This window comes from Zootoca vivipara, chromosome 7, assembly GCF_965207765.1.
Source record: "Zootoca vivipara chromosome 7, rZooViv2.hap1.1, whole genome shotgun sequence".
Taxonomy (NCBI): Eukaryota; Metazoa; Chordata; class Lepidosauria; order Squamata; family Lacertidae; genus Zootoca; species Zootoca vivipara.
In genome coordinates, this window is record NC_142590.1 from 32,336,719 (window position 1) to 32,363,255 (window position 26,537).

General features: G+C 40.3%; 1 protein-coding gene across 2 annotated transcripts in view; it reads left to right on the forward strand.

The window, feature by feature from the left end:
- NEGR1 (neuronal growth regulator 1) overlaps positions 1-26,537 on the forward strand; it is a 438,504-nt gene that overhangs the window by 352,515 nt on the left and 59,452 nt on the right. Inside the window, exon 7 of one of the 2 annotated variants that reach the window (XM_088673910.1) lies at positions 23,575-23,616. The exons of the other annotated variant lie outside the window; for it this stretch is intronic. Within the exon in view, the coding sequence (XP_088530036.1) occupies positions 23,575-23,616 (42 nt within the window). The remainder of the gene's footprint in view (positions 1-23,574; positions 23,617-26,537) is intronic. 2 annotated transcript variants of the gene reach the window in all.

Here is a 26,537-nt window from a genome sequence, read left to right on the forward strand (position 1 = left end):
CCATTTCAATCCCTTACCCCTTCCAGTTTCCAATTGATGTTTTCTGGCTTGGGGGAATGTTCTTTGAGATAGGGTTCCAGCTGGTTTTGCCTGTGTTTTGTTTTGGGATGAGTGTCGGTATTTGCCTGCTTTTCAAGAAAGAGTAATGTTCACATCATGACCATATCTTTCATCTGTGAAAAGACTATTTTGTCATACCCACTACAGTACAGTTTTTTTAGGTTTTCCCTGGAAAAAACTACTTTTCCAGCAAGTTGCTTGAACAAAGTCTAAATGGTGATTAGACTTTATCTGGTCTTTACTGAACATTTGTTCTGATTTGTTTACAGAGCAGTTATATGACACTTTCCAGATTTGTTCATGGGGCATAATTTGTTTGTTACACACTTTTCAGTGCATTTCCCCATCACATTCAAACTGCAAAAAGTTTGCTGTTTTGTTTAAAAGTGAATTTGTTTCATTAGGTAAGCAGAGTGTTTTGAATCCACTTTAAAATACACAAACCTAAAGTTTCGGTTTGAATCCCTCCCGCAGACTACTGACGAACTGGAGGTGCCCTTAGATTTCCAGATGCATTCCTGGGCCCCAAAAGTTGGAGACCCATTGTTTACCTAGACCTAGCTGGCTCAGGAGCACCTAGAATTGGTGAGTCATCCTCAGTCATGCCCCACCACAGCCCATCTGCCCTGAAGTAAAATTTTGAGGAAGTGAGAACACTGATTCTGATGATAGTGAAACAAAAAACCCACATCAGATTTAAAAAATAGTAATTCTTAAGCTGTATTGTAAAGGGAAAAAATGCTGCTTAAAATAAACATCTTAATTAAGCCTCTGTGATTAGAACACTGAATCTAGTGCTGTGTAATTATACATACTATTTGAATGCGAGGTTCAAATTGCCAAATGGGCACTTAGCATCATATGGAATAAATATTGTTCTGTTCTACATAATGTGTGTTTCCTATATATGATTTGTGTGCCTTTGACATTTGCTTTATCCGTAAACAAACATGTGATTGAATAGAAACACATCACAGTGGTACATATTCTAGGAGCAGGGGTGTCGTAAGGTGTTCAAAAACACAGTATTAGCATTGTGTTCATTTTTGTGACAGTATTAAGGGCTCCCCCCCCCAGATGCTAGTCAATGGCTTAAAAATAAATTAGCCCCATTAAAACTTCAGTAAAGCAGCACTATACATAGAGCTGAACCAACCACAGATTATTCATTGCCATAGCTAATGTTTTATTTTTAAAAAAATAAACATACACAGGAGTATGTGTTAGCGCTTGTTGGTCTAAACTCTCCTTACTACATTTATGAATGCAAACTCTGAAACACCGAAACTATAGGATTTTATTTTTAATGCAGTTTGCCTGTATGTATAATTTATCTGTGTGGCCATTTGTGTTGATTCCCATTGAGCCATTAAATACTGGTATGTCTCCTGTGTATATTTTGCCTATGCAACGATTTCTGGAAAACCAGACACTTGGGCCTTCGACCAATGATTCTCAAAGGGTGTAGCGTGTCAGATTGGTAGCAAGAAGATTCAAGGGCAGTCGATGTTATATTTTGGGAATGACTCATGTTGTTATGTAGCTGCATAGTTTTTTACTTTCTGGATGTTCCATGATCATATTATAGAGTAGTTGTGTTCTTTGCTACAAATCAGGGGTTGGTTCTTTTTGTTTTCCAATGTATTTCTTGTACCTATGACAAACTTAGTTGGTCTCTAAGGTGCTACTGTTAAAGACATGAGAGGTGCCTCAGACAAATGGAGTTTTAGAAGTTTTATAGCCTTTGATCAAAAGGTCAGGGGTGGTCAGATGCCACACTACTGGAAGGATTTTTTAAATTTTGTTTTGACTACGTCAGACCAACACGGCTACCTACCTGTAACTTACCAATAAAAAGTTGGTGTTGTGTGAGCAAATTTTTATTCTGAAAGTGTGGCCCAGACAAAAAAAGTCTGAAAACCACTACCACGACTGATAGCAATTTCTTTGGTTTGAATGAGTTGGGTTTTGGGTTTTGTTCTTTTTAACTGCATAAAAACAGACACAGACTGAAAACTTAAGAGCCTTGTTCATTATTCAGCTACACACAGATGCTAGTCTGTGCATGTCCATGTGTCAGAAGCAGAACAGGTTATTTCCACCCTATAATATATGAACATGCTGCCTCTTCCCATTCTACCATTGGTATAGACCGGAAAGCTGCTGTCACCACACCTTCAGCTATAAACATATCTGCCCTGTGCAGAAGGAATAGGAAGTGTGTGTGTGTTTGGAGAGCTGATACCCAGATGAATCAAAGAATTGCAGAGTCCTCTAGTCGAACTCCTGCAATGCCCCAAGTGGGGCTCGAACCCACAACTCTGGGAAGATTCTGAATAGAGAAAAAAATTGGTTTAGGCACATACAAAATAATAATAATAATAATAATAATAATAATAATAGTTGTTGCAGTATTAAGTTTTGCTCTGCTAAAAATATGTGCATCTACCGGCTCTCCCGTTGGATAAAAAATAATGACTTGACACTTCAAGCCTTTATTGATATCCTTTACATATGGTGTCACCTGCTCTATTGAATTGTTCTTTCAGCTCTTATTTTGCTACCTGTACTAAAAATAAAACGGGGGGGGGGGGGGAGTACATGGCCATTGCTAGGAAGATTCCTTAAATTCACAGGGATCTGGAGAATTAGTTTAAAATGTTCATTTACTTTGCTCCACAGATTGAATGAAAAAATTGTGACTATTTTATTGGCTTGCGTTTTCATTAAATTTAAAGGTGCTTTCTTTATTGGCAGATATATTGTATTTAATGTGTTTGGCTTCGTGGCAGATTTTGCTAGGTTTTAGCTCAGTAACACCACTGAGCTAGCCATTTTGTCATCTCTACAAAAGAAAGGTAATCTCCAGGGAAATTTAGTTTATGTTCATGCTTTTGCTTCTGTGCAGCCAATAACCTACAAAAGGAAAAGAAACCCACCAAGCCTCCCCCCCCCCCTGCTAGCTCTGCTCTGCTCAGTTCACAAAACACTAACCCTAAAAACAAATCATGATATCTGGCTGCTATTTGATGTAGCATCAGGTTTGGGCTGCAGAGGACTTTCCTTGCAATTTTTGCAGGGAGAAACCGTGACTCAAGTTGCATTTCTAATGAATTCAACTGAACTTGGGAACAGTTTCAGGCTACTGTAAAGTGGGGTAAAAGGTAAAGGGACCCCTGACCATTAGGTCCAGTCGCGGACAACTCTGGGGTTGCAGCACTCATCTCGCTTTACCGGCTGAGGGAACCGCTGTACAGCTTCTGGGTCATGTGGCCAGCATGACTTAGCCACTTTCTGGCGAACCAGAGCAGCACACGGAAACGGTGTTTACCTTCCTGCCAGAGCGATACCTATTTATCTACTTGCACTTTGACGTGCTTTCGAACTGCTAGGTAGGCAGGAGCTGGGACCGAACAACGGGAGCTCACCCGGTTGTGGGGATTCGAACCACCAACCTTCTGATCGGCAAGCCCTAAGCTCTGTGGTTTAACCCACAGCGCCACCCGCGTCCCATGTAAAGTGGGGTAGGTTTACATTTAACATTAAAAATAGCCATTGTTATTTTAGGAGTGTTTTAATCCTAAGAGTTCACACAACATTGCTTTTTTCTTTTTTTAAAAAAATCCACAGAATATACGCAACCCAGGCCATTGAATTATTCTAATAACAACCACTTATACAGCTCTTTCCGTCAGAGCTCTAATGTCTTTTTCAGGGATTCTCCCCTTTCGAGATTACAACTATGTGATGTGGAAATCGGGCCACACTCACTGTCTCGGCTGTTCTATCCTCGCTGGCCCCATTGGCCCTGTGTCAAGACTTTGCGCAATGTTGTGATGTCGTGCCTGGCCCCCTCAGTACTCTTCAGAAGATGGCACCTCTGGGCCTTACATATCGAAAAGAACATTTTCCTTTTCTGATCTCTGAGTAGCCAAGAGTGTCAGTGTTGCATGTGGAGACCCTTTAACCACCCCCGAAATAAATTCAGACAAAACTCAAATCTTTGGTTTGGTTTTTGGCAGAATTTAGGCCACAACTTTATTGATTACAATCAAGTGAGTGGTTGCATAGGCTCTGGTTCGACTAGCTCCCTGCACCCTTGCAGGCAGCGCTGACCCTGGGCACCAACCATAGGTCAGCCTTGGGTGAACACCTGGGACAGTGGAAAGCAGGAGCCCTGCCAGTCCTCCACACAGATGTCCCCTGGACTCAGGCTCAGGGCACAACCCCTCACCGGGTAGACCAACCATGAGTCCGTGGATTCCTTTAGCGGAATACCCAACGCATAGGGATGGCGATACCCTTCTGCCACTCCTATCAACTTGAACCAGAGCCTATCCACAACCTTACAAGTTGTGACAATTTGCTATGCGGCAGGCAAAACCCAAATGGCACCAGCCAATCAGCCAAGTAGGGAAAATTTCTGCTGTGCCCCTGTCCCAACGACAGATGACACATGACGGCATAGCAAGGTCAAGCGCAAGCCCTATATATAGCGAGAGGTGGGTGGGTGTTCCGATGCACAGAGCCCCAAAGAGGAAGCTCAGGGACACATGCATGGGCTTAGGTAGAGGTCCCTCGATGTACTTTCGCTGGCATCCCATTGGTCTGATTGCTATCCAAACGCTCCCACCCACAACACAGGGTCTGGTTGCCAGGTCGCACCGTAACACGTGCCCTCTTGTTAGGGAGGACCCGATATACAGCAATAAGTAGCATTTTTTGGGGTGTGATCAGGGCTGAACTGAAATGGTCAGAGAGGTACGTTTCATGGATGTTTCCTTCCCCCATGAAAACTGCACTCTTTTTCTAGTGCTTTTTCAAGGAAGACAAAAATTGAAGGCAAAGAAGCACACACCAAAGCAGACATTCAGGCATTTAGATGCGGCTATGTGACATTTATATTACTAGGAAGAAAGAACAATTATGAAAAGAAAAAGCTTGCTCTTCTTTCCAGTATTGGGGTAAGAAACGAAATTTAAAAGACTCGAAAAGAATGGGGGAAATGTTTGTCTAGTCATATTTAGCAAATTAAACCAACAAGTATGAAATCCATAGGAAAACTGATTGCTTTTGGCAACTAAGGACAGGTCCACAACATATCTTTAAAGCATATCCAATGCACATGGCTTCCTGCAAAGAATCCTGGGAACTGTACTTTGGATGTTGGCAAAGAATTGTAAATGCAAAGAGTATTGCTCTGGATTCTGTCCTTTACAGCATTTTGACATCCTGAACTTTCCTCGGTGAGCAACCTCAAAGCTGAGAGCTCGATGATTTAAGTTGCATTTTCTATCTTTAGTTATAATGCTCTGAAACAGGAAAAGTAGAAGAATTATATCAATGACTCAGCTAAACCTAATGAATACGCTTGGTGGATTCCCCACAGCAACTGAGGAGACACAGCACAGCAGAAATAAAATATTAAGATCAACAGCAAAAGGGTCTGCATTTGCTTCCACCGTTTGCTTTGGGGTTCACACATGCCCATTAAATGTCTAATATGACAGGGATAAATCATGCGTGCAAATTGCACGTCCAAGTCATGAAATGGATGGCAAATGCAAAATAAATATTCTAAAGTCGAAAAAAGAAAGGGGTGCTCACATGAGGCACTGTTTGGTCTAGGCTTGGCCCTGCCCACCAGATCCTATATATACCATGCACACTATTTGATAAATTGGTAGTGAAGTTGTACATTTCTTCTCAAATAAAAAGAAATCCCAGGCATGAGCACAGTGAGGCTGCACAGGGTTCTAGCTTTGCAAGTGGAGTTGAATTAAAAGGGAAAGTGAGGCTTCCATATGGGTCCTTGGTTGATAGTGGTGGAACAACAGCAGCTGGCATATTGCACAAGTGTCCCATTTTTAGTGCGACATCCCGGATCACATAAGACAACCCCAGCTTCTGTTTGGATCCCGGAATATCCTGGGTTTTTTTGTCTGGCATGACCCTGCTGATGAGCATCAGTGCACCTTCTAGTCCAGGGCTCTGAGACAACCCTACTGACGATCCCCAGAGCACTAGACCAGAAGATCCTGCCCCTCTTGACGTCCTGTTTTGGGGACAAAAATGTTGGAGGGTATGACCTGGTTGTGGAAGAGATTGCTTTGTTACCATGTTTCCTTTGCATACACTTATATACCAATCGCAGGTACACAAAAGACATGAGTCTGGATCTTCAGTCTGAAATTGGAATATGCTACAACATAATTGAACGGGACCTGGGTGGCACTGTGATCTAAACTACTGAGCCTCTTGGGCTTGCCAATCAGAAGGTTGGCAGTTCAAATCCCAGCAATGGAGTGACCTCCCATTGTTCAGTCCCAGCTCCTGCCAACCTAGCAGTCCGAAAGCACGCCAAATAGGTACCGCTCTGGAGGGAAGGTTTCTGTGCACTGCTCTGGTTTCGCCAGAAGCGGCTCAGTCATGCTGGCCACATGACTCGGAAAAACTGTCTGCGGACAAACGCCGGCTCCCTTGGCCAGTAAAGCGAGATGAGCACAGCAACCCCAGAGTCGTCTGCGACTGGACTTAACTGTCAGGGGTCCTTTACCTTTACCTTTTTACAACATAATAGGTCTCATAGATTGGAAAGAAAATAAAGGGGCAGTAGACCAGGGTCTGTTATACTTTAATCCACAGTTTATTGTAGTGATATGTAAAAATAAAATAAAAATGCAGCATTTCAAATTGCCCAGAAGCAACTGGGTTAAAACCACAGGGCCTTGGCAGACCAAACAGGATTCCTGCTCCACTGCCCAAGCTTGCTTCAGGCAGCAGAATGAGTTTGCAGCCTGGACCTGAAGCCAGTGCTGCCATTCTGTCTCCTGGGGTGCATGCACACATTAGCGTGTTAGCAGCTGGGGCAATGGAGCCTTAAAATTGGGGTTAGAGATGATAAGGTGCAGTGTCTTTTTACTAGGCTATTCTGGGTGACCTGGCTCTCCATTGTTTTGATTAGCTTATAGATTAATCTGGCCATATGATTGTTCTCTTTTTAAAAATAGGTTAATCGGGTCACTTTAGGAAGAAGGTGCAGGAAGGGAAACTAGATTCCAGTTTACGCTCCTTTGGGGGTAATTGGGGGCTTCTAAGGCCTGCAGCTCAAGGCTGTAGGGTCTGGGGGCAGAATAAGGACTGCTTCTGAGGCCAACTTGCCACATCCGCCTAGAGTTTTTGGGCTCTAGGGGGTGGGGATGCAAGAAGACCTTCATACTCATTTTTAGGATGTGGCTAAACCTAGCATGGGATTACAGTAGTTGACTTTCTAGCTGCAGACTTTTCTGATTTATAATTGGTTCCTGTACCTATAATTTCCCTCTGCAGACTTGGCTTAGCATTCAATCAAGGGGCCCTTATTCAACCCAGCAATATGAGTCCATGTCTTTATTTCAGCCCTGTGCAACAAAAGAACAGCAAGAGGGAAACAACTGTCCAAGTTCTCCCTTTTCCCTGCACACTGCATAATAGGCAAAGCAATCTTTCATATTTATATATGTGCATCCGTGGCCAAAAAGGGTTATTGGTGGAAGCTTGTGCTGTCTGTAAGCACCTTGCAAAAAGTACAGAGTTAAAGACAATGTAGCAATGGATTGGGGTTTTTTTTTAGCACTGGATAAGTGTATCAGTGGGCCCCATTTTGTCATTCATAGTTGGTCAAGGGAATGCTGTGGAGATGTTGCCTTGCATGCATTTTTCTCCACTTGAGAAGGGAATGCCTACGCTCATTTCGCTTGTGAAATTTCATTCTAAGGGATTATTCTTTTTGCTTTGAATGTAACTGCATTTAAGTCGCCTTTGTTGTTTTCACTGGGAGCAATTAGGATTTCCCATCATCTCAGTGGTGCTGTTTTCTTCTTTTGCCTGGTCCTCTGATGAACGGGAAGCCTAACAGGCGATTTGAGGAGTTCTGATTAAGAGTAAGTGATGAAAGCAGGCAGCTTACAAGCACTCTGAAAATCTCTGTGATGGTTTGGGAATCTTAAAGAACAACATGCTAAATAAAATTAACCCTTACCATGAAGTTCATTGATAGTTTCTGTTTTGACCATCCTCTTTTCTAGGTACAAAATGAGTGCTCAAAGTTTGTTTCTTCTTTGTCACATTATTTGAAAGACACACAACTAAATAGTGTGCATTGTAACTATCAACACAGCTAGATATGTGTTATGCCAGAAAGACTGTTAATAAATGTTTCATGTTTGCAGCGAAGCAAATGGAAAATTGTTGCAAATGAGTTCATATATGTTTTCATTTATTTTTCATTGGAAAGCACTTGATCCTATAGTTTATTAGCAAAAAGTCTGTTCTTCCTGAATATTGATACTGATGATGATGTTCATGCTTAAGGTTCTGGGGCAGCTTACAACAACATATGTAATGAATGAACCTGGAATGCAGAAAAAAAAACCTGTTTGCTCCATTTTTAAGCTAAGTTCAGTCAACAACAAAACGTTTTACAGGAAGTTGGATCCAAGAAGGTACAATTGTTTTCTTTCTTCCTTTCAATGTTTATATAATTTTACAGCTATAATACCATCTTAATGAATTTGTTTTTCTCAGAATTTTATCTGGTTTATGAATTTTACCATGAAGCCCATTTCACTATGCAATTTATACAAATTTGTAACGACTCATTTGAGGGACATTGACTGTGGATTTCAATTCATCATGGATCAGTAGCACAGTAATTACACAGTAATTATCAAAGAACTTATGTGCAAATTGCCATAGTGGCAGGAACATAGGCACAGCATGAGAAAGGTAAATTACTTTTGTGTAACATCTCATTCACAAAAGACTTTTTTATTTTCAGATATAATCCATACACAATGCAGGAACATTTGTCATGGAAAATGTATTATCTGAAAGACAAAATTATTTTCGATCATGTTTTAAATGGTACCAATCATAGCTCCAACTCAGGATTTAATTCTACTCCAAAATTTAGGGGACTAGATCAGTTTTTAAAGCTAATGATATATACATCGTAAAATTGTATGTCATATACTAAGTTGTATCCATGAAATGGGGACTGGTAGCGGTGGTTTGACTACTATGTATGGCATGGGGTTCTGTGAATGATATTGTACTTCACTGCAAAGGAAACAAGAACCTTGGGTTGGCACCTAGAATGCCTGGAATCAGGAGTGTCAACTTGAATTTGCAACCTTAACCTCCCTAGCAGTCCTCCCTCCCTCAAGCCAAAATACCTTAGGAATGAAGGAAGATGAGGAAGGAGGTGGCGGGCACTCATATCAATGTGCAAAAAGTTTTTTTTAAGAGATACTCCAGTCATGCATCAGATTCAGCCAATGGGGGACCCTCCTCCCCAGCAGGAAATGATTCAATGTGTGGCTTCCCTGCTGGGAGATCCTGGGACTTGTAGTCAAGTCCCATTTGCTCATTGGGAAGATGTACTCTGTGCATCAGTTCCCCTAAAGGAAAAGAGGGTGTTGTTGTTCTGCCTTGGGGAAGAAGGAAGAGCAGGAAGTGTTTGATGTGGCCTGGATATGGCGGTGGGCATTCCCATTGATGCACCACGGACCTGGGACGTTACTTCCAGTGGTTGTAAGGAAAGTGAAAGCTATCTGATTTATCTCACCTGCAATTTTATAATCCCTCCTCCATGACTTAGTTCACTTAGAAATACCAAATGGCCTTGGTTTCTATTGAATATGCAATCACTTCAGAGAAGAATAAGCTCATAATATTCTGTACTGTCAGGAAATCCTTTAGATCTGTTTGTTTGGTTAAAAAAAAGAAAAACATCCCCCACTTACATATCCTAAACTGAATTCCCTTGGCTTGGTTCAGTGAACTAAAGAAACCTTTTTCAGCAAATGTATTCCAGATTCCTTTGCAAATGTAAAGGGGAAGGCCAAGTGCTATATATTGAAATGTGAGTGAAATTTAGATACTTCTATTTGCCCCAAGGCCATTCCATTAAGCTTTAAAAGCTTTGCATCAAATAGGCTACACAAGGGATTTTTTTTTATCATCCACAGAACTTTTTTTTTTTAAAAAACCTGTAGTTCTCATCAAAGTTTTTCTCTTAAACCTGAAGCAGAAGTGACTCATATTCCTATTTGAAAAACAAGGAACGGAATTCTTGCAAGAAAGTGACTAGGTGAAGACCAGCCCTTTAACCTATGGCTAAACTGAGATTGAAAAGAGGCGAGGCAAGGCCAACCATTTTATCACTGGGTGTCTATGATACTACTGTGCATTTCATTTCTATGTTGTGTCATTCAAGATCACCATAAGTGACTACTAGTTATGAGAACTGGCAACCATTTCTTTATAAACAAATATAATCATGAATACAATGGATAAATACAATGATAAATACAATAGACAGATACAGTGATAGAGACACTGTACAAGCAGTTTTCCCTGGCTTCCCTAAGATTAGAAATAAATGAGATGGATCCCCAATATCCATTAATCAGCATTTATTGGTCAACCTACTAATATCTGAAAAGTGTTACCATTTATACACATCTTGGCTAAAGATTCATCTATTAAAATCCTTTTTGTTAAAAAGTTAGGTGCTCTGTGTCAAGCCTGTACAATTAATACACTAAGATTTTCTTAATTATGTGATAGCATAATATGAAATAAATAGAATCAATCCAATTAGTAAAGAAGATAAATGACTGAAAAGTAGTAATGTTTTTCCCCCCAAAGCAGTTTGGTGATCTTCATAGCCATTTCCAAAAGCAAATGGCTAGGCAGTTTTTAACAGTCTATACACATTAGGATACATATGCCTTGGCAAGAAAGCAGCAGTGGTGTTCCTATGCACGTGGTCATAGGTAGAAAACATGCTGCACAGAGGAGAGGGGTGGGGTCTGGAGGGCTGTGGATCATACCTCTCTCTGATCCACCATCCACCTTACAGGTGCTTGGTGGTCAAGCTACTGAGTCATTTCCCCTAACTCATCAGATGCTTTCAAATTGTGCAGCTATGTGTTTGCTTTTGATGGGGGGAGAGTTAGGGTTACAATTGTAGGGCAGCTTACAACATTTGTGTACACACACACACACACACACATACAACATTTGTACACACACACACACACACACACACACACACACACACACACAAAATATAGAGCAGGGTTTCTCAAACTTGGGTCTCCAGCTGTTTTTGGACTGCAACTCCCATCATCCCTAGCTACCAGGACCACTGGTCAGGGATGATGAGAACTGTAGTTCAAAAGCAGCTGGAGACCCAAGCAAGTAGAGAGAAGCAGCCATTAAAACCAAGGATAAAAGCATCAGATGTAAACAAAAACAATAGCATGACAGAACAGAAGGGTCTTTGACAGCCAACAACAAACGGTGCAGGAGTGAAACAAGCATACTTCATAGGAGTTCCATAAACTACCGTAGGTGCAACTATGGTTATATTGACTAATATAGTTAATGTAAGAGAAGAGAAACAGAAAGATGACTGCTTTGCTCAGAAATAGTGTTCGTACTGTAGCTTGAAAGTACAAGATTCATATTAGTATTTAATGGAGTTCATATTTGTTTATTGTGTTGATATGTATTTATGTATATGGACAAAGTTGGTATGAAATTTGTAGTAAAGGGTTAATTTATGTATATTAATAATTTTAACTAGTATCAGCCATATTTTCATATGTGATGTCTTTATTGCCCCAGAGTGGAGGAGCAGCAAGTCTCAGTGCACAGTACTCAAGGTGTACAAGTTGTTTTGGCACCCGAAGCCATTTGCTGCCACTTCATGACAACCAGATTAGTGACCTGAAGCATCTACCTCACTCTGCAGATAGGTAGGACTAGTTATCATAAATAAAAATGATTGTTAAAAAAAAAACCAAGCATAACAGCAGAACCTGCGCTGTTTCCAGTTCAAGCTAGAAATCAGTAGAAGACAAAACTATGCTGATTTATTGAAAACTTCAGACGTACATTTTTAAATAACGGGGGAGAGAAGGGTGGACAGCAACCTGGTTTTTACAGTAACTGAGAAACATGTAACTAAAAAAACATCTAATTTGAAAGGAGTGCTGATTAATTTGTCTTCCAAGATGAAGGGGTTTTGTGCAGAAGGCATCCCCGTAGCAAGCAATGAATGTGTCGCAATTCTAATTTATATGTTTGCCTTCCTAAAATCTTGAGTTATTCCCCTACACAACTAGTTATGCAGATTTGGAAAATGACCTCTGAGAACAAGGCTGTATAATTATTGGAGTAGTGCTAATCAGATGGATTTTTAAGAGCAAAACCGCAAACAATTTTTCCTACGTCTTACATTATTCATGGACTTTCTATTTATACATATTAATGAAAGAATAAGCTTTAACGAGCAGTGAGTACTTTGTCACTTTCTTTTTGTTCTGTGCTGAACAGCTGTAAAAATAACACCTAAGCCAGCTGTTTCCTCTGACTATTCTAAGATTAGAAATAAGGATTTTAATGCACATACTGCATACGCTTGGGAATAAGTACTTTGGCACATCTTACACATGAATGTGGTTATAGCAGCACTACAGATTCTATTAATGCTTCCTAAATGCTTATTGTATACTTTTCTCTATTTGACATAGAAATGTACTGTAGAGACAACAGGCTGTAGTTCTGGATTAAGCGAGATACTTAAATATATATATAACAGCACATTCATTTTCTTTACAATGAATTATCACAGCATGACTTCACCTTTACATAACAATAAAATAATTGCCTTCCTATGTCCGACTAAAGGTACATGTAGACCTGGACTATTTTTAACAGTGGCTACCCTGATACCCCAAGGAAGTTCATAAACTGGATCAAAAAGTTTACAAAGTGTCGTTTTGAAAATCAGATGTTCGCTCTAGGATTCCCAGTCAGTCTATTTTATCATATAATTGTTGAGTTGAGAGGGAACCCTGCATTACAGTGTTTTTCAAAGCGATTATTTTTCTCTTTGTTCACTTTCATTGTTCAAAGTCTTTTCTCTCTTCTACTTTCCTGGAATTGGTCACCCTGAATCATTCTGGGATCACATCTGTTTTACTTCCTAGTAAAGCCAATTGAGAATAAGAAGAACGACACAGAACTCTTTCACCAATTCGTACAGCCAAGTAATAATTGAAAATATCACATAGAAATTTTGAATCTACTCAATTTTCTGTTCCTCTTGTGTTCTGTGGCTTTAAACAACCTCTTAGGAGTTTGCATTTCTTAGCTTCATTGCCATGGTCAGATAAAAGAGGTGGATGATATTGCTAGGCACAATATTCACTTGGATTGTTCATTGTCTATTTTTGTTGTTCAGCTGACAGTATGTAAGAAGTGACTGTGTGTTGCATTTGATCCAGACCATCCATTCCATTTGTGGAAAGGCTCCTTGTTTGCAGGTAGGGTTGCAATAAAGTGGGGTTCTCCACCAATAGAAAAGGAGGAGAGGTGATTTTCATGGATTTCCTGTTGAGCAGTTTGTCAGCCCCCCCCCTTACAATGTTGAAGGTCCTATATAATGCCAACAGCCCACAAACTCCCTTTAATGATTTTGGTTATTTAGAGCTAGTTGTACAGCTCACCTTTTCCAGTGCTTAAAAAACATTTAAAATATTTTTAAAATATTAAGACATCTGTGCATTTAGAAGCACGGAAACGATATTTTTCTACTTCTACAATGAAATCATTTCCTCACATTTTTATTTGTGTGTGCATGTTGTGAAAGCATTATCCTTCAAAGAATCTCCCTTGCAGCTTTCTGCAAATGACAGATTTCTCCTGCAAGTTAGAATGGTCTGTATTTCAAAGATAATGTGTATATTCTGATGCAAAAAGCTATCCCGGTAATTGATGAGTAAACCGCAGCATAAAATGTGACACAAATGGGCAGCTGAAATTAATGTAATAGTATTTCAGTGGAATCCAACTTTTATTCTAACTAATAATACATACTAAACAGCCATTTCCTTTCTCTTGGATGTTTCTTCTTCAGTTCTTTTCCAACAAATTTTGGCTGCCAGTCCACTACCTGAATTTGTTGGCAGACAGTCCTACGAAAACAATTGTGTGTCCATAAGCTGCCAGTTATGAATTCATGGAGCTTTTTACTATACTTTGTCCACATCTATTGCAACACTGAGAGAGGAGCTATTTGTAGGAGACTTATTTCAGACTGAAAAGGGGAAACCATAGTTTTGCAGAAAGATCTTAATCTGACCTTCTGCAGTGGAATGCTGTCAGCATGTTGGTGACGGTGATGTGACAGTGGGGTTCATACAGTGAAAATCGCATGATGAGGAATGCTTGGAGGTTATAGGCTTTTAAAGCAGTTTGTGCTTCATTTTCCCTGATGATAAGGCGGAAAGGGTGTCACATGGCGAAATCCAGTTCAGTTCTGTGAAGAGATTGGCTGTGAGTACGTTGCCTCTCAAGAAACCAGGTCATGCTGTGATATGTAATTGAGATTAGTTGAATTTTAGTCCTGTGCTTGCCCATTTTCACTGTAAAACCAATAACAAAGCTGTAACATTTTTCTAATCTAGCCCTTGTCTTTCCTATAGTCTTCTCCTGAGGGGTTGTTTTTCTAGCAGAATCATCAGGGGGAACTTCTAAAAATACACACACAGTCCAGCCGACAGCAGTTACTAGCTGTAGCCAGGCTGAGGAACAATCGTCATAAAAATGTCTACAGTTCTGCTTATAAGCAGCATTTTGTCGGCGGTGAGTGATGACAGGACCATTCTGCATGTTGTCACCACGCATGTAACTCTTGCTATGAATATAAACCAGTTGAGACATTCACAGAAGATAAAAAAGACTGAACAAATCCTCTGGCATCCTGCAGTAGATGATCAAAACAATCAGACCTACCAGCATGTCAGAAATAGTCTTTATTGGACATGATGTGCTTACTAATTCATTAATTGTTATCGATTCCATAATCTTTCCCGTTTGTCCTTTCATTAAGCTACGATCAGTCCATCTGTATTGTTGTACACAAGCCCAGTCTCTGAGTGGTGCAAGATTCCAGGAATTTCAGGTGCTTACCCAGCATTTGTGTCTATTTGGAAATGAAATACAATGGAGTCTGTGCTATCTTTATGATATATGGTTTATTTACAAATATATACAACCTGAGCCTATGGACTCACAGCATTAACACCCGAAAGGGGCCTTGCTTCTGCCATGGATTCAGACAGAAATTAATCATGGCTCTGTCTGTCTGTCTGTCTTGGTTCCCAGCTTTCTTCTTTGCTTCATGCTCACACCACGCCAAACTCTCTGCCCTCAACTCTGCCTTTGTCCTTCGAATAGCTGAGAGTAGAGAGAGGACCTCCCCACCGATTTACCATCTTGCACAGAGACACTTCTTTTGTTCCTCTGAATGGATCATCAGATCACCAGGAAGCTAGCTTGGCTATTCCAAGAATTAGGAGGAAGGCAGGCATTCAGACTCCCTCCCCCCCCCAAAAAAAACTCATAACACTATCATTGTCTGCTAGCATTGGTCTAATTGCTACAGTTTTAGAATGTTGACTTAAGGACCTACAGATTGTTGAAGTTTCAGAGATGTGCAATTTTCTGATACTTTCCTACTTTTACAACAGTAAATCCTATAATCGGCTCGCAGGTTTGACCTGTGTATAGAGTTAGATGAGGCAGTTACTTCACGTGGTATATTCAGGGGAGTAGCTGCTCCGGCACCCAGAGTGGCAGGGGCAGGGCGAGCCGCCCACAGGGGCGCTGCGGCAAGCTGTCCATGGCGAGCCACTGTGTCACTCCCAGGAGAGACGCGTGGCTCAGGCACACTGCAGGCCAGGCCCCGCGGTAAGTGCTACCCCCCACGGTGTGCCATTTTGGCATCCCCTCAGGAAGGACACCTGGGGCAGGCAACACACCTCTTCCTACGCCCCTGGGTATATTCTTTAGGAGGTGTCATAGCTTTGCCTTTTTTGCTTCATTTTGTGTGAAAAAGAAAAGCAGGGAAATATATATTACGTCGTTGCAATATAGGACTGGCATCGCCCTACCCGACGCAAGACTTGCAGTGCAGCATTTGGATTGGCATTGTAAGGCAATGTTGGACTTCAACCTGGCATTTTGTGCCAGGTTCCACAGTGCTGTGGATGCAAGTTATCAAGAGTATACAATGAGAAGTTGGGAGCATGGAGTACAAATATTGGGGCTACCAATTCTTTCTGTTCTGCTGCAGGGGTATTGGGTCACAGTGCTGACAAAAGGACATGTTTTTGGAGCCCAAAGTAGCCCACTGTTGCTCAGTTCCCTTGAGGTTCTTGGATATGTGAAAGTTGATGGTTGTTTGATGCAAAATGTTAAAACTGTTAACAGTATTCTCTTTACTTCACTCAAATGATGTGACTTTTTCTCCCCGGATATGATAATTGGCTGCATACTTTCCATCTTCTTGAGTGGTCTGAGAAAATGCTATTAAATGGGATGCAGTTTAACCTTCCTACACAGTGTGCTACAAAACATTTTTTTTCAAGAAATAGGAAATTTGTGATATGATTGCTGAATACCTACCGTATGTTTCTCAAAATGGATAAAAGCAGAATCCTTGGGTGGGGGTTGTTGGGTTTTTTTAAAGATTACTTTGAGAAGGGAAAACAAGACTACTTGTACCCACAACCTGCCTCATTCACTTTACAATCCATGAGAATGGTGATGTTGTTTGCATATGCTACAGTTTTTTAGAACCCACATATCTGTGCTTTTAAATATTTCCCTCTGTGCAAAAATCCATTTTCTAAAAGGGTGTGAGATTTGTAACTCCTGTTAAAGGAAAATCAGACCTTCTTGGGCTCATGGAAGGAGTTTGGTGGTTATTTATTCCTGTCATTAGTGTGCATGTATTGATAAGAAGATTTCAAATAAGTAGCTGAGTTGTTGTACAAGAATTTTGAAAATGCTTAAATCTGAAGAAGGAGGTTTTTTCCCCTGGCTTGACTCCAGACTTCATCATGCTTACACTGAACCCATTGAAATGATAGGTTTTAAGTTAAGTTAGTACTCATGACTAATTTAAATTCCGTAGATTTTAATGGGTCTACTGTAAGCATGACGATAAGTCTCAGCCAACCCCGTTTCTTTTGAAAGAAGCTTGGTCTCTCTGTTAATGGAATAAAGTAGATTCAGAATATGGATCTGAGAATCAGGTTTGAGAAGATAAAACATTTCCTTTCAAAATCATCGTCCTCTGTCTCGTTAGGTAATAAGGGATGGCAGAATGGTATGAACAAAGTGAAACATCATCTGTGCATGGGGGATTTCAAATCCCTCCATCTAATGGCAGCCCCTCTGTTCCTTGTAGATTATAGGGCTTCTAGAGTGGGCTACTCCCACCAGAAGAAATAACCAACCATGCACATGATTTTGGGGGGAAGGACCACAGGATTTTGGGGAAGGGATATAGCTCACTGGTAGATGCCTCATGCTTTTCATACAAAAGGTCCCAGCTTCAATCCCTGGTGTCCAAGCGGGGCAAGAAAGATTCCTGTCTGGAGAGCTACTGCTTGTCAATGTTGACAACTCCGAGCTAATTGGAGCAGTCTGACTTGGTATAAGAGAGCTTCCTATGTTTCTATGTTGAAGCTTTCCAGTATACACAGTGCTTTCTCTGGACCCCTGCCAGGGGGGATGGGTTTCCCATTATTTGTGGCATAGTAAAAGTTGCCATGATGTGCAAAACTTGTTTTAATTTATTCATTTCATTTGGCTAAAAACAGCCAATGGCCTTGTAGTACTGCTGTACTGTGGAAAAAATAAAGAGCAAAATGTCTACTGCTCTGGATTTTCACTGGGATATCTCATGTTACAAAGACATAAGTGGATAAATAGCGAGGGAAGATTTCTGAGGGAAGATGTCTACCACTTCTGCTTCTCCCATCCAGTGTCTTTTGATATACTACCCTAAGGGCATGTGTGAGGGAAAATCATTACAAGGAGGCATGGATGGCTGTAATGGGGCAGTTAAAAATTAATTGTGTTTCCCATTAAAAATCAGATAGAAGCCTTAACACATGACAGATTAGACATCATGACCGTTATGAACAACCTTTTGTTCTACTGCTGTTTTTCCTGAAGAAGAAAAATGCAGTGCCTTATGTTCACATAATAGTAATATAAAAAATACCACCATTTCTTTGTCTGAGCATCATTCTTTTATTTGAAATACAGTATGTTGAATCTAAGAGCTTCTTATTACAGTTGTATGAATTCAGAAAGCTGGGCACGTTGTGTATGTTTGTGGTTTGTGGAAACTATTTCCCATGGGTGACATACTCAAAAACTAAACATTTGTTTCTGAGACACCCAATGGAGAAATTGGTGAGGAAGCAGAATCCAATATCTAGGTGTTTACTCATTCTAAACATCTCTACAGATTCTGAAGACTAGTCATTTTCACACCAAACTAAAAGTTTAAAATGAGAGATTATATCCTGATGTTGCGTGAAAACTGTTTTAGCTTATTGCTGGTTACTATGATAAAGGGTCCTTTGCATATTCTGTGTTACTTTGGTAATCTTGACCAAACTTTGTGTAGTTTTAAATCACTTTGTGTAGCGTAGCCTGTGGCCCTTTTGGCAAGTTATATTAACTTTGGAATCTGTTTCCAAAAGCGTGTTTTTTTATATAGATTTATCAGTGATTAATTAAAAATGTCCTTCTGTATTCTGTTTCATAACAATATTTTAGGTCTATTCCTCTCACAAAATATACAAAGCAACAGTATTTACTGAGTGTAGTGATAATATTTATATTGAGAGTGTCTATATCCGACAACATCCTTATGTTCATAAAACAAATAAGTCTGAAAAGTTTGTTTAGCCCAGATCATTGCCAAACATTTGCTTCAAAGCAAGAAACTTCATAGAGTTTATCAGGGTGGGTGTGGTTTATTGGCCTGGTTTTAAGGAAATAATGAAAGTTTTCCATTTTAAAGAGCCTTCTCTGAAAGCATCTCTCCTGGAAGGAGCACCATGTATTCTGTGCTCCGATTGCTTGGCCCCATAAAGACCACGGCAGCTTCATTTTGAACCAACGTGAACTTCCAAACTGTCTCTAATGGCAGCCTCATGTAGAACATGTTATGGTAGCTTAATCTGTATGAAACGAGAGCACATGAATAACCATGGTCAGGTCTGCTTTCGTGACATAGGGTCCCAGGTGGCAAATGAATCTGATAAAAGGAACTCCTGAAAATGGATGCCGCCTGTAATTACATAGGTTGAGCCAGATCCAGGAAGAAACACACACCCCACCCCACCCCGAAATGCTAACTTGGGGCACTGTCATCCCATCCAGTACTTTGCCATCATCCAAGAGGTGAGGAGAGCAAATGGTGGGGATAACTGTATGGCAAAGAACCCTCAAACTCAGGCATAGGCAACCTTGGCTCTCCAGATGTTTTGGAACTACAACTCCCATTATCCCTAGCTAACAGGGCCAGTGGTCAGGGATTGTGGGAGTTGCAGTTCCAAAACATCTGGAGAGCCAAGGTTGCCCATGCCTGCTCAAACTGGTAATGTTTGATTGATGCAGCAGTTGAGGTTTTCTATTTGTGAATGAAATTATTTGAAAGAGGCCTCTGAGAATTCAGCCTACTCACTAGTAATGCGAAGGAAGGGAAATGTAATGTGAGGAAGGCAAAGAGAGTCCCATTTCTCGATCCTGAAGAGCAGATGTCTGCAGAAAATACAACCCTCACCCAGAATTCATTTGACTTGAGTTGCATCATGCATGTCAGTTCATTCAATATCCACTCCTTGTTTCATGTAATAGCCCAGGGTGCTTCCGTGCATGTAGCTTTCGCATGCTGCAGCACTGGTATGTGGTATTAATTGTTCTCTTGCACATATGTCCTGTTCACAAGACTTCACATGTTTAGCTGTGAACAAGTTAAAACACCCATAAACTGATGTGCGGAAAGCACAACAAATTTCAGGAAAGCTGCTAGAATTTCTATATCAAGAGTTGACAAGAATGGAAACTCTGCATCAATCTTGATGATTCCTCAAAGGCTATGAGCTGTGACTTAGTCACATGGGTGTGGATGCACAGAGGCCTCTTTTCAACGATCCCATTTGCAGGTGAAAGCAAGCAATTTCTTTTCCTGGACAACCTTTAGAAACTGATTTTGTGGAAATTTTACTCTGAGATATATAGAGATTATTATAGCAAGCAGAATTGCCTCCGTAAATATTGTAAGAATGATGCGTGCTGTATTAAATGGACCCTATAGCTTCTATAAAGTGACCACACAGGAGGGGGAGGAAGATTAACTTTTCAGTGTTGGAATAACATGTTATCACAAAACAGCAAGAGAGAAAATTTATGTCATCATCACCACTGAATAATGCTTTTAAAAATAAAGATAACCACAAGTTCTTGGGAACTATGGATGCATTGAAAGTGTTGTGTACATTTCTTGGAGCCCTAAATCAAAGCCACATATGTACCACACATTTAAAGTACTCTTATACCACTTTAGCAATCTTTGTACAACCCCCCCCCCCGAACTGTTGTTCATTTAAGTGTGCTGAGAGTTTTTAGGAGGCTCCTCAAAAAGCACTTTTAACAAACCCAGCCAAAGTTCCTTTCTACTCCATGCTGGTTATTTGGATTCCTTCTGGCAATTGAATTGTTTTTCTTCCTCTGCTAATTTCACTCCTCTCTTTTTTGGCTTTAACAGGGAATTATTATTTTTTGTAAAACATTTTTCCTAATAAGCTTCATCTTGACTGTTTGCAGAGTTAAAACATTTCACCCTCCTAATAAATCATTGCCCCGTGTTCTTTGCAACCACCAAGCCTATAAGGACCTAGTTCAAATATATTATTCATCATTTTTGTATTAGTTCCCATGTCACATTAACTCTGCAGTGTGAAGGAAGCAGCTCTGACATGGAGAAATTATGCTCACAGAGACGGTTTCCTGTGGGCAATTAATTGTTTTTTTAAATTAAAAACTAAAAAAACCTCACCCACCATACACTTGTGAAATTGCAGGTCATTCTTTAGGATGAACACATGCCATGCATGATCATGCCAGGCCAGATTATTTAATCCACAGCCATACTCTGAGTTTCTTTTGAGCACATTTGAACCAGACCAAACATTCCTTGACTCACCCTGCTCTCCCATTCCACATGGGGTTTGTCCCAGGTTGCGTTAAGCCAGTGCCACATCCACAGGACAGAAGGAGGGGAACGGGGTTTGGGATCCTTTCACTGTGCCTGTTTCCAGGCCAAGGCCAGTCTCAATAACATCACATGATAACAGCGCAGTTGGTTCATTATCCAGCAGACCCTGTGCCATTTCTGCCTCCTTTCTGCTGGCTGCTTGCTGTTTGGAAAGGCGCATTGGAGCACTGATTTCTGGCAGGGCTTCCTGCTCTACCTCCACCCCATCCAACCCCTAGTCAAGCATGGTGGATCCAGGTTTGGATCACCCTGTAAATGTGATAGGACTGCAGCAATAGGCAATTATTAATATCTTCAAGTTACATTCGTTTCTCTAATGGATACTGTGTGCTACCGGTAGATCTGCTGCATTCACTACCACACTTTACAATTTCAGCTTCTGGCAGCCATGATCACTTCCGCGAATGCATTTTGTTGGTGTGCCACAGGGGAGAAACAGAACTCCTGGTACTTGTAACTTTTGTCGTGATTTGCAGGGATATTTCCTCTCCTGAGATGTAGAAGAATTCCTCCCTACCAGTATTTATACATAATTCCAATATGTGCAAAGGGTTAGGTTAACTCCCCAAGAAAGCTAATGTGTTCTAAGTGTGAGTGAAAATTTAATGCTCCTTACTTCTTTTACCGTATAATGGAGAGATGCTTGAATTCTGATCTGAAGTAATGCCATGGCGTTTCAAGTCAGCATAAGAGCAACTACGAGCTGTCTGAGCAAAAGGGAGGGAGAATTAATACTGTGGCTTCAATCCTTGGATATGATTGACAGTATATGATACGAAATAATAGCCTTTCAAAGGCCATGCATTTTAGCTTCTCAAAGGAATTGTGAAGTTACTGCATAGCAGGTCAAGGTCTTCAAGTAGAATAATTATCAGAGAAGTGCCAATCCAAAATCGTTTTCCATTTTAAAAAATGTGCTAATTTATAGGTGAAGTTGATGGTGGCTTTTCTTCTTCTTTTTTGAGAGCTGAAAGAATGTATTTTACAAAAAAAAAAGTGCTTAGAATATAATGATACACAATTTTGACATGTTTTTCATTTCAAATACAGCAGCATTTTAAAGAAATGGTCATTTGAATTTAATTCTCCGAGTTGTGTATTAGCCTGGTTTTGATTTGCGTATGCTGTGTCAGGCAGAGAGTGGCAAAAATATAGATGGAAATGAAAAGTGAAAAATGGTATGTTACAATCCGATGGATACTTACTTACCGTACTTGAAAGTAACTTGCACTAAATCAGTGTGACTTAGTTCCAAAGAAAAGTGTTGGTGGACAATTGAACTTTGGTGTGAAAATATTGCTTTTGGTTTGAAATACTGCTACTGGTTTGTACTTTCTCTATATTTATAAATCTGATATGATTTGTTTGTTGGACATTAATAAAAGTCAATGGGTGGAATCCAATGTAGTGCAAGGAAGTGTCCCCTTCAAAACACAGGGATTCTGTCCCCCCCCCCGAAACTGCCACCCATGTGCCCAAAATCTGCTCCAGAGGGTTGGGGGACCCTGTAGAGCGATTTTGTTGTGGGGCTGCTAGGGGGCGGGGAAGAAAAGAAGCTTACATTCTGTTATGCAAGCAGATTTCCACTGCATGGGAGGGTGTGTGGGTGTGTGTGTGTGTGTGGACATTATTGTATGCCACCAATTAAACGAAATTAAAGCTGGCCTGTATTGAGAAGACCTAAAATTAATGGCTTGTTACATGACTCGCTGAGCTGCTGTGAACCTTATTTTAAACTTTCCTTTCAAATTTACTAAAGCAAAATGTGTGTCTCCGTTTTTGTCCATTTGGTGGATTAATAAAAATTCCTTGATTAAAAGAAATCACTGAGAGGTATTTGGGACCTTTGTATGGACAGATGCATTTTTTTAAAAAAAAAAACCAATAAATTTTTAAAAATCTGTTGTGTGAGCAGATATTACATCTGTATTCACATTAAAAGGTGGAATTTAGGTGTATTTTGTATGCTGATTTCAGTCACCTACCAGACAACTTTATCAGAGAACTTCAAGGGTAGGTCAGCAAAGGCAGTTTGGTTGTAGTGTTTTATTTTGACTCCTTTGTCTTAGTGATGCATGAATAAAGAAACCGATGTGTGTCACCCATGAACACGGTTTTTGCTTATTGCATGATTTTCACAGAAAACGCCAAAGTCTTGGTGGATTTTGTTCGTTTTCCTTGTTCCCCAAGTTAACCTCATAAGCATTATCTGTTGCATGACCATGACCAATGACTGTCTCATTTTGTATTCGTCTTCCATATGTGATTAATATCCAAATGTTCTTTTTTTTCTTCCTTTTCCCTTTTTGTAGAAATTATTGAGCCTACTACTACTAGTCCTGTCTCAAGCCCAGGTCAGTATCCACATACACCCCCAAAGTATGCTTGGGTACTCTCTCCCTCCCTCAGTCTTTCCGAGGAATGACAACATATATGTTGCTGTCATGCCAGTAGACACGCTGTTGATGTTGAGCAGTATCCCTTCTATTACTGCTGAATTGTCTCTTTCCTGTCTTTGTGCACTCACCGTTTGTGCTGCTCTTTGGGCAAATGCTATTCTGCCTTGGTAGATTTCTTTTATGAAAGCGCTTCTCTGTTTCCCTCTGTCCCAAAGATCACACAGCAGATGCAGACAGCATTGGCTTAGTGGTGAAATGCCTTGTGCTTTTTATATTCTCTTTGTGGTATTATCTGTGCTAAATTGATTGTTGGCTGTTTTGCTAGAAGCAAGGCATTTGTGTGAGTTTTCTTTCCCCCCTGGCTCTTCCTTTGTGCATATTGTGTTGGAACATCTATGACCAAATGCAGGGCTGTGCTAATGATGAGGTGCCTTTTTCTGTAAAGTTTGTTCACATAGCAAAGCTTCATGAGCAGAAGTAACACAAGATGGAAGAATTTTATTAATTTTACCTTAACAGGATCAGCTCTTCAGAGACAGATGCAGATTTTCCATCTCTCGATTAATAAAAAAAGACAGAATCAAGAATTATTTCTTATTACTAATTTTAGCATTAGTGTTTCTATATTAATATAGAATGACTCACATTGTATCTGGAGATTTTGTAAGTTGTTAGGATTTTTTAATTTTTGCTGTAACGCGGTTTTTGGTGGCTGCTTTGAAGCCTACTGGAGTAGTAAATTTAGATTTCTCTCAGTTCGGGCTGTATTCCGGTTCAATGGGGCTGTACCCCCATTGATTTTCTTTAGGTTAAAATAAAATTTTAGATGTAATTTTAAGTAGGACCTAAAGTTGAACTAAATTCTTTTATGAGTAACCAGCTATCACCAGGCTCGGTAGGTTTTTTGCCTCTATTTTTAGGTCTTCCCACCCTATTGCTACAGGGATGGGTTTGCTCTTGGTTATGCTGCCCAAAAATAGCTCGCTTGGTCTTTGAGAGCTATTCTTTTATTTACTTCCTACCATATTTTCACTGGACTAACACCTGCAGAGGTTACCGTAGCTCTAAAAAAAACAACAAAAACCCTGATGGGTAGAATGGCGCTATATATATATAAGTACTTAAGGAATGTCTTTCTTTACCTATCCTCTAAAAAAATCAGAACTGTTGAATCAGGTTCTGTTGCCAAACCAATGCATATTTCTACAAAACCATAGCAGTGTTTTGATACAGGCATGCTACAAATCTTCAGCAAAGACTTGGCCTACCCCGGTAGCCACAATGCCGAGGGCAGATGCTGACACCAAAATTCTAGCTTCACAAACTTTTGAAATATGGTAGTCTTTAGTGTGGAAATTTGTCCTGCTTTGAAGATGTATAGTTTGAACTATAAAGAATGAGGGTTCCCACTGCTTCTGTAGAAATTCTCTTGTGTTTTCTGTGTCATTCATGCTGTGTCTGACACAGCTGTGCAACGAACTAATCTAGCAGTGTCTTGAAAGAAACACTTAAAAGTCGTGCTTAGGGTTTGTCTGGTAGTCTCACTTGCCACATATCTGATAATATTGCTCACTAGAATTTACTTTATCTTTTCATTTTACCACAGTGTTATAGAAAAACAGCTTTGCTATAAAACTTAATTCAACCCAGTTCATTTATACCCAAGTTGTTAGTTGTTTGTTGGAACACACTCCTTCTTTAGAAAGCGATCCTCAATTGAACGTTTTTCAGGTTGAGGAGCATTGTGTCCTTGTGTACTTTTTCTATAGTTTTAACATTCCCCCCAATACCTACCCGTGAGCCTAAAACTTACAGTCAATCAGTAGATTAGTTGTTCAACCAAAGATCATAACAAATGTGAATGATATAGTATTTAAAAGTGGAGATCCACAAAATCACACGGTGCTATCATATAGATTATCCCCTCCTGAGCACTGTAAAGTATTGGTGGTTCACTGCAGAGGATTTTCCAAGTTGGTTCCAAGTTAAGCAGCCCTCCTCTCTTCCCAGAAAGGCTACATTTTATGTCTGCTATGTGAAAAAAGGCACATGCAAGCAGACACTATTGAGAATTCTGAAGCTCTGCCCAGAAGAATAGGACCATAATGGGAACATAGACATACATGCAAAGAAGCAAGGGTTGCTATCACCTTGCATGAAGATTTAGGTGGTATGCAGCAATGCTCCTTTCAGGACTAGAAATCCTTTGGGCCTGGGATCTTAAAATTCTTAATTCTGTCTCTTTATTAGTATTCCGTAACACTCTCGCTTCCCCGTGGCTAGTTATGTGCTGAGATTCCTTGGGAACTTCAATCTGCTGGCCAAACCTTATCTAGAAGATTTATCTTCTAGATAAAGGCAGGATCCAGTGGCAATACCTGCTGTAGGAAGTATCCATTCATCTTATTGCCACCCGCCCAATGACTAATTGATCTTTCGCTGTAGCAAGAATGTATAAATATTGTCAAGGCTACTTACGTAACCCCCTATTGCTGATGGGGTTGCCAGAAACCAAGGGACCACAAGCATAGCTTCAATGCTTTGTAGTTTGCTTTTAGCTGCTTAAGAAAAATATTTGCCCTTTACCCCATTTGTATGTCCAAAATGAACCCCTGCCAGTTGGCAAAACAAGAAGTTTCCTTCTTCAGACCTTCAGTCAACTTGTGGACGCAGTACTGGTCCCACTCCAGATGATTGTAATTGAATGGCTTAATGCTTGAAGAAGCCCACAGATTGAACAAGAAGGAATGATGGATTCTTAATATGGTCCCCTTTTGATTTATTTATTTATTTCACTTCTTCTATAAGTGTTCCACAGGCAGTGGATGTCTTTGTGGCTTCATCTCTCCACCGTTGTTGTTGTTGTTGTTATACAA